Genomic DNA, 15,435 nt, shown 5'->3' on the forward strand with positions numbered 1-15,435 from the left:
GAATAAAAGTAAAAAGAAAAAGGATTTATATAAACGTTATGCTATTACATATTTGGTGATGGAATTAAGCAAAAATATATATATATATGGCATTACTTTGTGATATCAGGATGCAAATAACTTGATTCAAATTAGATAGTTTTACAGTCTGTTCATAACTACTTTTCCAATATTGCTTACTTATTCAAATCCTAATGTATCTTCACTGTATTATCAGGGACAAAATAATTTAGATTTTTTTTTAAAGATCTGTACTTACTTTAGGTAAGCAAATGATAAAAAGAAATGTATTCTGTCTGTTTAGTTTATGCTGGTTCCTTATAAACATTTTCCAAACTGACGACTATCAAATTATTTTTATACTACTGCTCAAAGGAAGTTGCTTGAAACGTTCAACAGAATAGCTCTTCTGTGGACTCTATTCAAAAAAGGTCTCCTCTCGAATCCGTGACTTTGAGAAAAACAACACAGTCTATAAAAATGTCACCATTAATAGGCTATGATTGCTGCTGGAATGGCTTTTAAATTAGAATTGGCTGAAATCTGGCTCCACGAAAGGACTCTACAATAGCATGTGCTTTTACACACAGCCCTCAAAGCCTCCCAACTATTAGTTATAAAAGGGATTTTAAAAACTTGATTTCAAAAGGCATCTTTAGGAGTTCTTTAAAAAAATTTAGATCATGACGAACACTCCTAATTTGGTCTTGTGTCACTACCTCTCACTGGTTCCAAAGAGGAGATTCTCACAGCTGAATATTGAGAGGCCTATGTTAAGATTCTGTATATCCCTAAACTGGAATGTTGCCATCATTGGTGCCATGCCTAAGGGCTACAGTATTATTTCTTTAGGAGTAACCTGTTATAAAGATGGGTGAGGGCATGGGGAAGGTGATTACACAATTAAGTGACTCATTGCCACTAATTTCCTAACCATCTAATCAAAGCACGTGCAAGAAAAGAGGACAGTACAGGTGTGTTTGTCACAGAGCAGAGTGAAGGGAAAGGCTGTGGCACCGGCTGAGATCCATCCCAGGAGACTGCCTAGGGCACTAGGAGGATTCAAGGGAACCTGGAGAGTAAATCCCAATGGAGAGAAGGCACAGAAAATCGAGATAGGGGTGTGCAAAAAAGACAATCTCATTTTCCACTTTTGCCTAGGATTGGCATTAGAACAACAACAAAGTTGTTACAGCACAAAGAGGGATCTTGCAAATGGAGAGAGGAGTGGAGAGATGCTGGAACCCTCCTGCCAGATGCCTTAAGCTTATTTACTTATTGCCTGGCCTTTTCACACCATCCCTTACTCTGGAAAAAAAGTGAATTATGTTTATGTGGTGTGGTGTGCAAACATAAGAACCTTAACTAATTTCAAACTATCTTTTGATTTGTCATCTATTAGAGAAATGCTTTGATTTCCCATGTTTTTTGTTCTATATTTAGACTATAGCCCAAGGACTTCCCCACTACAAAAGGTACACAGACATCACTTTAGATTTGTCTAGTGGTTCAGGGTAAATAGATGACCTTCAAAACATGCATACACCACCTTTCTATAACTAGGATCAAATTTCAGTTGCATATTAGTTTAATTTTCCTTAATCTTGATGGAATAACAAAGCAATCAAAATTGGGTTTGTCTAGATTAGAAAGAGGGCCTATTCTCAAGTGGCCAATGATGTCAAGGAAACTACAGTGTCCTGATTCCTTATTTTTTCATGTGTACAGAGGGTTATGAGGGTAATTCAGAGTGAGAAAAGCCTGTTCTAACCCCTCTCCATAGCTTTCACTGAGAGAGTCTGAGACGACTTATATCCTAGTAATAGAGGGGGTGCAAGTTATGATTTGTTGTCTAAAAAACCATCCTTAAACATAGTGGTTTAAAACAACAACCATTTTATTCTGTAGTTTTTGTTCATGATATTCCACTTATACTTCTGAAGTTTGGCACCTTGGGCTGGGTTCAGCTGAATGGTGCTTCTGACCCAGCGGGGCTCACTGGATCTGTAGTCACCTTAGGAAAGTTGGTTTAGAGGAACCTCAGGCTGAGATGCTTCATCTGTTCTATGTGGTCTGTCATCCTTGCATGCTGGGCTAGGCTAGTTCACATGGTAGCAGACTTCCAAGACAGTAATTAGAAGCAAAAAAGGTCTCCTGAGGTCCAAGCTTGGGGTACACATAACATTATTTCCACCAGTCTACTGGCAGTCCAGAATCGAAGGGCAGGAAAATAGACACTGTTTCTCAATGGGAGGTGCTGTAAAGAATTGGGGGCCGTTTTTTTTGCAATTTACCACAAAAACTCTGAGGAAGATTCTGTCCAGGAAAACATACCTGTTCCCTGTACTGGACCAGAATATCTGGTGATGTTAAATCCAATGCCCCCTAGAGAACTCAATTAATATGGCTTTGGTACATACTCAACAAATACTAGAAATGATTATTTAAGTTTACTTTCTTCATAAAAAATTAAAATCGAAATAATTTGCAAACTATAAAAAGGAAAAAATTAAATCCAATAATTCAATGCATCCAAAGTATTATATTTTAAATGAACATTTCTTTGTGCTCAAGAAAGTACCAAGTATCGATAATTTTCTGAAAACGTGTCAATATATCTTGATGATATATTCAGGTGCCTATTAAATGGTCTGAAGATCTATGCAGGATTTTCCTCCCTCTACACAGATAATGATTACGATAATCTGTTTATTGTTTATGTGCAGGCACCGTACTTTGTGCTTGAAAATGTTCATCTCCATTATCCTTATACTCCTGTAAGACAGCTGGCTGTAACCCATTTTCAGATAAGGATCCCGAGGTTTACACAGTTGAGTAACTTTCACAAATTCACAGCTAGTAAGTGCCAGTGCTAAGAACTGAACCCAGGATTCTACAGTTGAACCCAGGATCAACCTTGCTGCAATGCCCTGTAGTGCTCCAACCTTTTGCTTAAGATATCCAATGACCTAAGAAGTATAGAAGATAAGTAGAGTCAACATGGTCCCAACCCATAGCTTGGAGCCAAGCCCAGCCTACATCAGCTAGACCCCAGTGTGACATTTTCTCCTCTAGCTCAAAAGATGACACAGCATATTAAATAAAAATCAAGATTAGGATAGAGGTATAGATCCTCAGCCACAGGCTAGGCTTCTGTACTAGCTCAGTGACATACTTCTTTAAGTCTAACCTGTAACTTGGGAAAATGACAAATTACTGCTGAATATATACCTTGGCTTTATTTTAAAAGAGTCAAAACTGAAAATGTAATGGTGTAAATACCAAGAGTTTACTGACTTTTAGCACCCATGTTCGTTTTGTTCATGCTATTTTTATTCTTCCTGGAATGCCTTCTTTGTCTAATGAAACCAAATTTTATCCTTTCGAATAAAAAGAATAAATGTCGTTTTGAATGTCGTTTCTGCCATAAAATACGCCCAATCCACTCAATCAAAATTAATTACTTCTGCTTCTGAGACTTAATACTGGTGGTTTGTATTCCTATTATTGCAGCACTACTCAAAGTGTAGCAGTCTGTGATGAGACATAAAGAAACTGAGAGTAAGCAATTAAGAATTAAGCAATTTGATAGTAATTTTGTCTGATATACTTAATAATTTTTTTTAAAAAATTGGCCTTGTATTTGTCTTTTTTTAGTAATTCATTTTTATTGGGTGTTTAAAAATATTGGCCTATGACAGATTCAGAGTTTTTTAATATGGTTCTGTACCACACATATTTTGAGAAACACTGTTTTATAGCATTTATTTTATTCTATCTAGCATTGCAGTTAATTTACATATCTGTCTTGCCTGCCAACCTGTCTTTATCTATGTTGCCTGCCAACCTACCTTTTTTTTTCTGTCAAAGCTGATATCACAGTGTTTTGAGGGCTACAAGCTCAACAGGTGATATTGATAGAAATGGAGTTGAGATTCTGTAGTCTTACTTTAAACTACCCTTTTAATATTCTTTATGAAAAACAAAGGGTAACTTTCTTTTATTCAGCCCCCAATTATTTTTATTATAGGAATAACCAGAAAGGAATAAAGCAGATTCCTTATCTTTGTGAATCATTCTATCAAAGCTTTCATGATGTTACTCATATAAAGATAAAATCCACCTAACATTGGCATAATTGTTTTGCAATGAAACATGACATCACTTTATCTTCAAAGAAAACAAGGGCAAGTTCACTGTGGCTACAGACTTACTAATGAACTTTGTACCATGGCACTGGTGCTAGGCTTTCAGCCTCTTCTTTGCTAGGCTCACTGTTCATATAAAAAGTTATGCAACTAATAAGTGGAAATACGTTTTTACAGTTTTGCATGGTGGTCAGAATGTCACTATAATAAACAGAGGCTGAATCATTCACAATTTGCAGATGATACAGCATTTCAGAGGTTAAATATATGTGTACAGGAGTAGCCTTGTTGTCATTTAGCAGATGAGATAGCAATCCTCATTGCCTGGCTTCTCACACAGCTTCTCACTTGAAGCTTTGCTCAAACCTGAGCAGTCCTCCATTCTGAGCAGACAACCTAAGGGTAAGAGAAACTGGTAATCTCACACTGTGCTCTTCTCTTTTTTTTTTTTTTTTTAATATGACCAAAATAAAGCCAGTGATACCTGGAATAAACCAATTTTTATAGCTATGTACTCAGTGTGACAGGAGCATGAAATACTTCCACAGCACTTTTCTGTTATACCTTGTGAGTTTCTTGTCATTCTTTACCACATTCTGTTCTTTCCTAATATTTTCTGCAATGAATAGTGATTATACTGGCTGGTTAAGAAGGAAGAAAGAGAAAAGCAATGACTTCATTTTAGGGTCACAGCATGAACTTGCATTAAAAAATTAAAGTCATGCATACCCTTCTCTCTCTAAATCCCCATTATTTAAGTAGGAAGTTAGGTAGATCGGTGCTCAGAAAAACAAACAAGTGAAACTACTCTAAATTTTATTGAAGCTCTTTTATAGGAGTGTCAAAGATTAGAGCTGGATAGCTGAAAAGCATAACATCTAAATTTAACTCTCTAATAACAGTGTTTAAGGCAAATTTTAATACCTGATTATTTACTCAAAGAACAAGAATGAACTTATTACCAAACTATTTTTCTTAAAAACCTTGAAAGTCTGAGTTTTTGATACCTATTTTCAATTTAGTTAGTCTTTTTTTCTATTTTCCTCTTCTTGAAAAAGTTAATTTCCTAATTCATTATTTGCATAATATTCTCTGAACATCACCACTTACAAAACGCAAAGTAATTTCCTGTATGTATTGTATATTAATGATCTAATAAACAGATTTTTAAAAATTATAGTTTCAGTTACCATGGCAGTAGTTACCAAACAAAAACTAGTAATGACTGCAAACAGGAAACACAACCCAAGAATGACTGTTTTGTGAGGCATCTGTAATCAGGAAGACTTAGTTTGTGTACTTACAGATGTAAGGTTGTAATTATAGCCTTATCCTTTTACGAGCTTTTTCACAATGTAACTGCTTTTTCACGTAAAAGTTGCTTTCTCATTTCTTTTCCATTTGTCATTACTTAATATAAATAAGAATCCGTAATCACAAAGTTTGCAAAACCAGGGACCAATGTGAAGAATTACCATTAAAACTGCCCACTCTGTGTGAGAAGTCTAGTGTACTGCTGACCTGTAAACAGTGCACTGATGGGTGTAATCCTAGTGCATTTACTCTTTATCATTTACTTTGTCGTTTACTTTCATTCACTTTTTTGCTCTATCATTGTTCTCAAAAGTGTAAGTTCTGTTACAAGGTATCTCCAGAGTCTAGTCTCTATGTGCTTTGCACATAAAGTACACAGTTTTTAAATAAATCATTGTATTCTGGGAGAGATAACTTTTAAAGATAAAAAAAGCTCCATTATTTTTCATTTCCCTATAATTACATACCAAGGAAAGTAATATATCACTCCTAGACTTATTTGAAGGTTCATACTACAGATTTAAATTAAACTTATTATCTTCAAATACCCAACAAATATTACAAAGGTGAACTAATTAAGTAAAAACAAGTTCATAAATAGCTGAGATTTATGAAAAATATTCACTATAAAATTATTTATTATTCAGTAAAAAATTAGTATACTATGCCATTTAATTAAAATCACATATTATTTATATATTCTTGGCTCGTGTGATTTTTAAGCACTGTGGAACATTATTATACTTGTAGACTATTGATTATATTTCCAACAGTCAAAGAAAAGTAACAGTGTTTGGAGAAATCTTAGAAATCACCTGGTTCTCCTACAGATTTTTATAGATATGAAAACATATCCAAAGTATCCTACATTACAGAAACTAGAGTGGACCAGATCAACTAACTCTCAGCTCAGAGTGATTTTAACCATATCATATTGATAAACAGAAGTGGGAAAGCTGATATACTACAGAAGATCTTTCTATACACTATAGCTCGTCACACATACTGTGTACTTACTGATCTTTTTTTAATTTCTGAACACACTGGGCTGATCTGGTTTGTAAAAACTTACATTCAAATTAACATGCCCACAAACTGGTGATATAATCTTGGAGCCTAATGAGATCCTCATGAAACAGATGATCATTTTGGTGTTTCTCACTGCTTCTTAATAGATCTTTTTGTATGAAAAATGGGAAATTTAAAACAATGACAACAACCAAAAATATTTCTCCTCTCAGAATTGAGTTTTTTTAACTCTTCTATTCTTAGGTGTCTGGTCTGTCATTCCAGTGGCACTTTGAGCACTACCATGGTACGTGTAAGGCTTTCTATCAACTCTGGAGTTTAGCAGATAGAACAGATTCTTCTATAGTTCAACCCTAAGTGTCTCTATCCAGTTTCAGATGTCACTGGTTGAAATCTCAAAGGAGAGAGCCAAATGCAAGGTCGCTGCTGTTCAGGACCATATTAAGTAGGTTAAGAGGCATTACCACAGCTCCCAACAAAAGCTGTGAACTTGGAAGAATCCTATAATATGCAGTCCAGAAAATTATTGGAGATAATGAAATTTTTTTGCCTGTGAAAGTCTCCCAAAAGTTCCTATTTATTTTTGCTTCATTTAGACTGTTTCTATCCAAAGAAGGTCAATGGCAACTTACAATAAAGGACATAAATACAACATGAATAACGTATAAATAAAATATAAAAAACCAATAGGGAAGTAACTTTATTGGAATATAAAGCACTTCCTCCAATATAGTTACTTTAAAGAAATAAAAATGTTGAAATGTACCTTCTGGTATTTCTCTTTTTACAGTAAGGTAATTCATTCACCAGATATTTAGTGAGCTGGGCAGGGATATAAGAGGACTCAAAGGCTAAGTGGTATGATGGAAGGAACATAATTATGAAGACTATGCCTCAAGATCATAGTTAGGTTCTGCTAGTTTCGGATTAACCTACCTAAGCCTCAGTTTCTTTATCATTAAAATGAGGCTAAAGTCTACTTCATAAGATTGCTTTGAACAGCAAATGAAATATATGCAAATATAAATAGGATATGAATACATCTCTCAATAAGATTTCAATCTAAGAAGAAAACTATAATCTAAAGGGAGAAAGTGATGAGTGTCCTAAGAGTTACAGATAACATGATTGGGACTTCAGAAGAAAGAGAATTTGCGTCTAGCTTAGGAACAAGATTTCATGAAGGACAGTCCATGGTGGAGGGCAGGTCTCTTGAAGGATGACTAAGATTCAGTATTGCAGATGGGCAAGCAAAGTCAAGGGAGGAGGCGATGGCACATAGCTAATGGCCAGTTGAGATAAAAATCCCCAATTCTACTCCATAGTATAGCATAATGGAACAAAATCAATAGAAAATCTACTATAGTTCTATTCAAAGCAATATTCAGGACAAGTTAGAGAAAATGACTTTTCATATCCAATTAATGTAATGAATCACACCATGGTTTGGTTGGCAGAGATAAAAGCACAGCTGAGGACTACTTTACTTTCTTCTGCACTTGTTTTGAGAGACACAGTAACTGCTCTAAAACAAAGTCCTGTAAGTGCCTTGCCCTGCCCTTCCATTGCCACCAGGCTTGCCAATGATTCTTGCAGCAAGAATGGCTTCAAACAGAAATTCAACTATAGATTTGTGCATCGAGGTCACTATTTACTTGCCTTTTCCACTTCAGAGGCCACCTAAGAGAAAAGGCTCATTTTAATTTCTAACAGAAATAATATTTGCGGTTCAGTACTTTTTCCAACTGCAATCACTTTGTTTCACCATGTGTTTTGGCCAGTGACAGAAGCTTTTAATACAAGTTTAGATGCTAAGAAGGAGATTTGCAGTGACCTGTATTGTTTAAAATGCATCTCATCTTTTAAAAACAAAATTAAACAAAGAAAAGAGTACTTGAAAAAAAATGCAAGATGTTAGGAAAGATCAAAAGGCAGAAGTTAGAAAGAAGGCAAAAATGAAAAAGGTATAAAATTAAAAGCCCTGCAGCAATTCCAGGCAGCAAACGGAAATTACTGAAGTTCTCTTTCTCTCTGGTATGTTTTTAAAGAAAAAAAAGAAAGTGATTCTCATGGGAGAGTAACACAGAAAGAAAAGAGGAAAACAGCTGGCTGTAGGCCATGATTTACCATTCACCACAAAATGAGATTCTGTTTCTGCTTCTCAAAGGCTATTGTTTTTTTTCCAAGCAGACATAGGCTCTACTTACACAAAGTCAATTCTAATGAAGAGACTGAAGACATAAGAGCTATAGATGCATAACTTAGAAGACAGGGTAAAGACATAAAAGTCAAATTCTATTCTAAAATATTACTAAAACAAAAACTCTACATAACCAAACTAGCTATCACATCCTAGCAACAACTAACTTCAAACAAAGCAAAATACAGCAAAATCTAATTTAAAAAATCCCTTGTCTTTGTGATGGTGACTTTTCGCTGGTAATTAATCCAAATGTGTGCAAATGATGTGGACACCAACTTCTTTTATAAACGAAGAATCCTGAAATAGGATCATCCACCTAGGTTGTTGTGGAATAAGGACAACCTGCTTTAATTCTCCTTATACAAAATGAAAATGAAAAAAATAAATAACATTTTTCATCTGCTTGGGGAAAATTACTTATGAAATCAACAGTATACGGGTTTTAGAAGGGAAAAAAACATGCCACATATCTTAAAACAGAAGTTAAATTTAGTTTTATTTAAATGGTTGGTTGTGTCTTTGTTTCAAATTCCAACCTGGCTTTTTTAAAGTTACATTCAAACTATTACTTTTCTTGTATACTCAAGTCAAAAAGAAGGGAGACCTGAAAAGTATCTAGGTACCAAAATAGGGTATGAAGGCTCTGCCAGTAGATTAGAGATAATCTTGTAATGTTTCTTTCTTTCTGTGTTAGAAAACAATTCCTGAAGGGAATACAAGGGTTGTTTGTTTTGGTTTTTTTTGGTCTGTTTTTGTTTTTTAGATTATGGCTAAGACAATGAAATGCTTTCCTGGGCTCTCCAAACTCTGTACTGGGAAACTTTTTGTGGAATCCAAAGAACATGGAGTCTGTTAAGGGTCCAACAAAGGCACAGAGAGGGTATGGTGGGCAGTCAAACTGGACATCTTTGGGGTCTTCCAGTAGTTTTCAATTTACTGGTTGAGGACTCTGCCTTAACTAACAGCAATGACAAGGTAGTAAAACAAGGATCTGTTATTGTCATGGGATTATCCGTAAAAGCTTTAAATTTATGGAACCCTCCTTCTCCCGGATAGGGAAGGAAAGGAGGATTAGAGAGAAGGGTAAGAAACTCAGTTGAAAAGAAAACATTTTAAAGTAAAAGGAAGATAGAGGAGAAAAATTACAACATGTATCAAGGGCATTATTTACCACACTGCACATTTTGAAACTAAGGAAATTGTTTACAAATATGCCTGGATTTTCCCTTGCCAGCACACATAATTCTTAACTTTGGACTTTCTCCCTCAGAATTACTTCTTCCTCATCTTCTCAGCTGCTTTCAAAATCAGTTTTGGATGCTGACTTTTTTTTTTTTTTAAGTAGACTATCTTTGAGAGCACTGTTAGGTTTATGGTAAAATTAAGCAAAAGGCAGAATTCCCATATATCTGTGCCCTTCTCCAACCCCCGCCCAGTTCCCCCAGTGGCAACATTCCCCACCAGAGTGGTATTATTTGTTACAAAAGATGAACCTACACTGACACATCATTATCCTCCAAAGTCCACAGTTTTTATTAGGGTTCACTCACTATTGGTGGTGTTTTTCTATGGATTTTGACAAATATGTAGTGATATACGTATCCGCTATTAATAGTATCAGAGAGAACAGTTTCACTGCCCTAAAAAAATTCTCTGCTTCGCTTATTCAGCCCTCCCCCACAAAGAATGTTGACTTTTAATAGTAGTTTTTTAATCAAAATTTATAAGCACAGACAAGACCCCCAAATTTTAGAAAAGTACTAAATTAAGTAGTTGTTACTCACTTGAAAAAAAAAATTAACAGTATTCATCAACGGAAGTTTAATTAAGCAGCAACCAAATGCTTTCTTAGTGGTAAGCAAGATTAACAAAAAGTATTAGTGTTATTTAAAAGCAAATAAAAGAATTAAGAAGCTAAATGGGAAGAGAATAGAACACAATCAAGCTACTTTTAAAAGTTACATTATCTTTTCCTGTCCTTAGATTCCCTTTTGAATGCTTATTTTGTTATAAGAAATGTTTTCCCACTGCAAGTTATTATTTTTCAACAGCTTCCTAACCTAACATTTTGCATTTTCAAAAATCCAATTCTGGGCATGAACAGAATTAATGCTCAAGTCAGGAATTTTAGAAGATTAACTAATCGCAATATTGGCAACCATGATAGGCAAAAGAAGAAAAGTAGGTTCTACTCTCTCTCTGCAAAATTTCCTTCCCTATTTGATAAGGCACAGCTAGCTGAAATTTACCGCAAAGTAAATATGAACAATTCAATGGAATGAATCTTTTCTCGCAGAACGTTACACTGGAATGTGACATCAGTATTCCTTCTGAGTCACAGTTTGGTCCCCATCCCTTTCTCCCAGGAGACCTGAGGTCCCTAGAACCAGGGAGCGGCTCAGGTACGATCGTGAGTCCTGACGCCCGGGGCCAGACAGGCGGGAACCGTCTCCGAGCACTAAAAGCACTGGTGAGAGTCGCCGTTTCAGGCTAGCCGCCAACAAGGGAGAACGTTTCTTTGAGAGAGAACTTGTAAGAGGGAGGCTGTGCTTTGGAAGGCAAGAAATGAATGACCAAAAACAAACAAAACATCACCTTTCACGTTATCACCAGCCGCGGGTGCGAAGGAAGTACATTAATTAACTCAGCACTCACTTTAGAGAGTCTGTCAGCCAAGCGGGGAGGGGAGGAGCTGTCAGTCACACCAGTGCTCCTAAACAGAGGCTTAATAAAGTTGAACTTCCTGAGACAGGAAGAAGTGGTATCATGGTCTCGCCCGAACTTGCCCTAACCTCATCCATTTCTTTTTGGGAGGAACAAGCGCAACTGAAACATTTTAAGTAAAGTTTCAAACACTTCCAACCGTTGGACAGGATTAGACAAGTGAGAATGCCCCGCGGCCGCTCTCGCTCGCGCGCCCGATTCTCCGTCGCTTTCGGGTTTCAGGAGTTAACCGGGCTGCAGGGCACCCCCTCTACCCGGAGGCGCAGGTACATAGGCCCGGGGCACCGGAGGCCTGGGGCACCGGAGATCCGGAGCCCGCTCGCGCCAGGAGGCCCGTGCGCCCCACCCACAGCCCGCAGCAAGGGGGCGGCACTCCGCGCAGGTGAAGCGGCCGTCACCCGCGCCCCCCTACCTTCTTCACTCTGGCCTCCAGGTCCATGTTTGTGTATCGGAGGAGTTCTCTCTCCTGTCCCGGATCTCACTCTCAGGCTCGCCTGGATTCCACCTCCGCCGCGGGTACTGTGGGGGATCTGCGAGGTGTCCGGCGCCGCTGCCGCAGCCACACGCCCGGCGCCGTCAAACTTCCGCCGCCCAGTCAGCTGCAGCCGGCCTGCGGCGGGGACCGGGAACAAAGAGGCCCGGGCAGCCAATGGCAGCGGGGCAGCGCCGCGCAGCCGCCAATCAACGAGCGCCTCACGCACCTTAGCGGCTCGAGTGCTGCGCAGGCAAGGTGAGGGGCGGGGCCGCGTTCCCGGCAGTGCCCCGAGGAGTGAGCTCGGGAAATTTGGACTCAGCGGATGCCCTGGGCGTCTGCCCACCCGCTTGTAAAGAATAAGCGTCCAGCCTTCCTCCAGCTGAAGATGAGGAAGAGACCTTTCCATTTTGGCAGCTTGTACCTGTGTTTGCTTTGGACCTTAGATGTGTGTCTTGGGGAGTACTTACTCCCACTGCTAGCTTCTTGGTTTATTTGCAGGACAAGGAGAAGGACAAGATATTGAGAAGATTGTTAGGGACCCCTGTATGGGCATTGCACCCTAATTTCACTATTGAGTTGTGGAGATGTCTTTTCCGAATGCTTTTCTCCACAGTCCAAGAAATGGCAAAGAACCCATCTCATAGTCTTAATGACAATGAAGATTATCATGCATATTTTCTGAGCATTCAATTATTCAAAAATTAAGACAATGTAAGTCACTTTAGAAACATGTTGTGTCATTCCTTTGGAAGTAGAGGCTCATTCTTTGTCCCTGCTATTGAGATGGTGTGAAGCTGCTCCTGTCTCATGCTTCGATGAAGCCAGAGTTTGATACGTCTGGATCTCACTGGAGAAACAGCCGTGGGATCCATTTCGTGATCTAATTAAGGAGCAACTGCAATGAATACCATCGGATTGTTGGATCTGAAAGGAACGTATGGATTATTTAGTCTAGTTTTCTAATTTTGCAGGAAACTTGGGACACCAGAGGTGCAGGGACCTGCCTAATTTTTAGCCTCTTGGGGCAGAGCCAGTGCTCATGAGTCTTTAAGCAAAGTCTCCAGTATGTTTGGGACTGTAAACACAACATTTTAACTAAGTAAAATAGTCCTTTTTTTTTTTTTGCAGTTTGTTGAGACAAAAGATTATAATGGGTATAGAGCAGGTGATTTCCTAATCTGGCATCTACTTTTAAAATAATAGTAATAAAAAAGGGTCCCAAATAAAGTAAATATTTGGGTCCAAATGTCCCTCCCCTTTGCCTCTGGAAATTTGGTAACTGAAAATATCCAAAATTTATTTTAGTCAGCACTTCGACTTTTTTGCTTACTTGGCTATTTGTTAACATTATTCAACAGATCATTGATTTATAATGCACATGCTTTCCTTATCCTATTAATAAACTAAGAATGAAATCACCAAAACGGATCATGAAGTTAAACTTCCCCATCCTATTTTCCCAATTCATCCTAAAACTTTGGGCCCCTATGTAGTTTACCCAGTGTAAGTGCCAGTGAACATGAAGTTTATGACAAGGCAATTTGGTCTCTTTCAGGGAGATTAACAGATGGAAAATGTCCAATAAAACAGTTTAAATAAGGCATCAAACAATTGTAACATAAATTTGGGGCTTATTTTGTGGGATTTCAGAAATGACACTAAGAAAAATATCTGGAAACATTTTTTTTAACTATCAAATTCTGCTCTTTCTCTTTCCTGCCAACCCTCCTGGCATCACTTTGTATGTGTATCATTGACAAAGATGGAAATTGAAATTCAGCGATTTCTATCTGGACTCATTACTGTGCCAATTATATGGAAAATAAAATTGAGGTAGGTAAGTGCTAAGTTAGGAGGCTTAGATGTGAGTCATTTAGCTATTAAAGTGTTTAGCTAGATTTTAAGAAGTTGGAACTGGTACTACTTGGTAGTCGACGACAGAAGAATGAATAGAGGATGGCACACTGTTTCTAGCTTGATCACCTACGCAGATATTTCAGGAAAAGAGAAAATAAAGGATGAGAGGCAGAATTTTGTTTAGTTTCGCTTCCTTTGCGGGGGGTGGTAGAGATAAAGGGTAGGGTTTTGAATATATTGAGTTTGCGGTTGGAATATTGAAGTGAGGTATCTAAAGATAAATCTTAGAAGTGAGACCTGGACTGGAATGGTGATTTAGGAGTCAATATCCTACATAGATAAATAATTGAAAGCCATGGGTGGAATAAGATCAGCATGGGAGATTGCAAAATAAGAGTATCAGTGACTATAATTGAACAAAGCTGAGCAAGAGAAGCACAGAAAGGAAATGAGTCAGAGGGTGAGGAAAAGAAAAATGGAGTAGAGTCTTAGAAACCGAGAGAGGGAAGTTAGGAAGTAATTAGTCAACAATGTCAAATGGTAGAGGAGGGTCAAATGCCTATTTGATTTAACAAAAAAGAAATCATTGGTAAACTTGGGAAATGCTAGCTATATCCCACGTGAAATATGGTGGCCAAAGTAAAGTAGTAGCAATGGGTATGGAGAGTTAGAAAGAGTAACCAGTGATATTAAAGAGATAGAAAATATTGGAATTGATTGATTTGAAGGGAGGGAAGATAAGGAGTCTAGAAAGACTCTCAGGAATCTATTTTGGGTGACTGGTATGGTAGATGTACCTCACTCCCTAAGGTAAGAAACAAAAAAGAAGAAAGACTAAAAAAGATAATGGGTTTAGTTTGGTATATATTGGTTTTGCAAGGGCAATTTGGATCGAGTCTGGTGATCAAAAGAAAGATCAGGGCTAAAGATACAGATGACTGATTATAAATACATAGACACAAATAAATGTATACACAAATACATATGTGCATATAAACACACACACAGCAAACCTACTATAAGCTCTAGGGAAAGAAAACACCAATGGAAAATGGTTTTCTATACAGCTGAAGTCAATTTGCAAGATAGAGATGACTACACCTGTTTCCTCAATTATTAATGCAGTCCCAGGAGTCCTCTTTAGAGTGGTTAATCATTTATTAACATCTGTTAGAAGAACTCCTGTGCTACTGATATAGCTGTTGTTGCTCATTAGCAGCTTGTATAGGATTACACATTGTTCTACATCTCAGAGCAAAGTATTAACTGTAAAAAAGAAGTTTTTAATGACCAAACATTAGAGATGTAGTAAATAATACTGAACAATAATACTTAAGAATTTTTGTAATAGTAAACACTTACAATGTAATGGCGACAAAATAGAATATAGAATTATATATACATTATGCTCACCACTCTGCAAAATACCATGCACAGAAAAGGAACATAAGGAAAATACACTAAAATGTCAGCAGTGGTTTGCCTTTGATTGGTGGGTCCATGGGGATTCCTGTCTTCCTTTAAAAAAAGAAATTCCATGATGAGCATGACATATTTCTTAATGGAAAAAATCTTATTTATATTATTTAAATATGTTATTCAAAGCATTGTAGAAAGATGTGGTTATAGCAGCATAAATTTCAATCTCTCTCAAAACCCAAATTAAAAAACAAAGCACACAAAAA

The 15,435-nt window shown here is 37.3% G+C and overlaps 1 protein-coding gene across 1 annotated transcript in view; it reads right to left on the minus strand.

The window, feature by feature from the left end:
- The window catches only part of TES (testin LIM domain protein), a 47,348-nt gene extending 35,313 nt beyond the window's left edge, over positions 1–12,035 (minus strand). Inside the window, exon 1 of the mRNA XM_011372398.2 lies at positions 11,831–12,035. Within this exon, the coding sequence (XP_011370700.1) occupies positions 11,831–11,857 (27 nt within the window). The 5' untranslated portion in view covers positions 11,858–12,035. The remainder of the gene's footprint in view (positions 1–11,830) is intronic.
- Between the last annotated feature and the right edge of the window lie 3,400 nt (positions 12,036–15,435).

This window comes from Pteropus vampyrus, unplaced genomic scaffold (assembly GCF_000151845.1).
Source record: "Pteropus vampyrus isolate Shadow unplaced genomic scaffold, Pvam_2.0 Scaffold206, whole genome shotgun sequence".
Lineage (NCBI taxonomy): Eukaryota > Metazoa > Chordata > Mammalia > Chiroptera > Pteropodidae > Pteropus > Pteropus vampyrus.